Genomic DNA, 1,149 nt, shown 5'->3' with positions numbered 1-1,149 from the left:
AACGAACATCAGTACTACAATCAGAACGAACATCAGTACTACAATCAGAACGAACATCAGTATGAACTTTAGTGCGAACTTTAGTACGAACTTTAATACAAACATCAGTATGAACATTGACGTTTCAAAGGTCAGTGATGCAGTGGGTAGCACTGCTGCCTGCAGCAAAAAGGTTCTGGGTTTGATTCCCGGTCCAGGGTCTTTCTGCATGGAGTTTGCATGTTCTCCTTGAGCATGCCTGGGTTCTCTCCAGGTACTCCGGCTTCTTCCCAAGGTCACAAAAACATTGGCTCTAGACAGCTGGAGATAGGCACCAGCATCCCTTGTGGCCCCGCTTGGGATAAGCATGACGGAAAATGGATGGATGGATGTTTCAAAGGTTTAAAAAATTATCTCCAACTCAAGCTGCCTGTTCCAGGGTGGAAAACAAAGCTCAGGTTTAGGTAATGAGTGACAAAAACCAAGGAAGTCCAAAGTTCTGATCTCAGTCCGCCTGAAGCTGTGATAGAACAATGGTTGGGTTCTGTCTTTTGTTCCAGCCTCTTCCTTCAGAGAACTACTCATCTCATCATTCCAAGAGCGCCTTTGGACAGTGAATAACGGCGGACAGAGGTACCCTCACTCTGATAGACTAGAGATTAATCAGCAGGAAGTTTAGGCTGAAGCAAGTTCTTAAATCGACCAACTTCTTTTCACAGACGGACGACTTCCCTGCACTCCAGGCTCAGCTTCAGGTTTAATTCACACACTGAATCTCAGGAGATTTCCAGGGCTGGAGAGGTTTTCCACTCTGCTCTACAAGTCCTGAAAAACAGAGCAGAGAAAAAATACCAAAGGAATGTCACAGCATCTGGTAGGTTTGTTTTCCTTCACTGAGTGCAACTGCAAACACTTTTCTTATCACCTCAAATTCAGCATCAAAGTCATTTTGACACACTGCTGTACTTTTAAAGCATTTAGAGATAGTAAAATGTAACTGATTTTAAAGCTCATACTCAGATGGCATCATAAGCTGCAGGGGCTCAGTCTGTGTTTGACTCGAGTACAATGGCATAACTTTGGGTCTAACAAGGGGCGGGGGACTTGAGGACTTCAGTTGTTCATATATATATATATATATATATATATATATATATATATATATATATA

General features: G+C 42.6%; 1 protein-coding gene across 1 annotated transcript in view; it reads left to right on the top strand.

Moving 5' to 3' along the window:
* Positions 1–1,149, top strand: part of LOC107085775 — a 92,572-nt gene that overhangs the window by 2,433 nt on the left and 88,990 nt on the right. Inside the window, exons 2-3 of the mRNA XM_015376322.1 lie at positions 540–612; positions 699–853. Of these exons, the coding sequence (XP_015231808.1) occupies positions 540–612; positions 699–853 (228 nt within the window). The remainder of the gene's footprint in view (positions 1–539; positions 613–698; positions 854–1,149) is intronic.

Source organism: Cyprinodon variegatus, unplaced genomic scaffold, assembly GCF_000732505.1.
Source record: "Cyprinodon variegatus isolate N-32 unplaced genomic scaffold, C_variegatus-1.0 Scaffold133, whole genome shotgun sequence".
In the NCBI taxonomy this organism is placed as follows: domain Eukaryota; kingdom Metazoa; phylum Chordata; class Actinopteri; order Cyprinodontiformes; family Cyprinodontidae; genus Cyprinodon; species Cyprinodon variegatus.
This window is presented reverse-complemented; position numbering and strand designations above follow the sequence as displayed.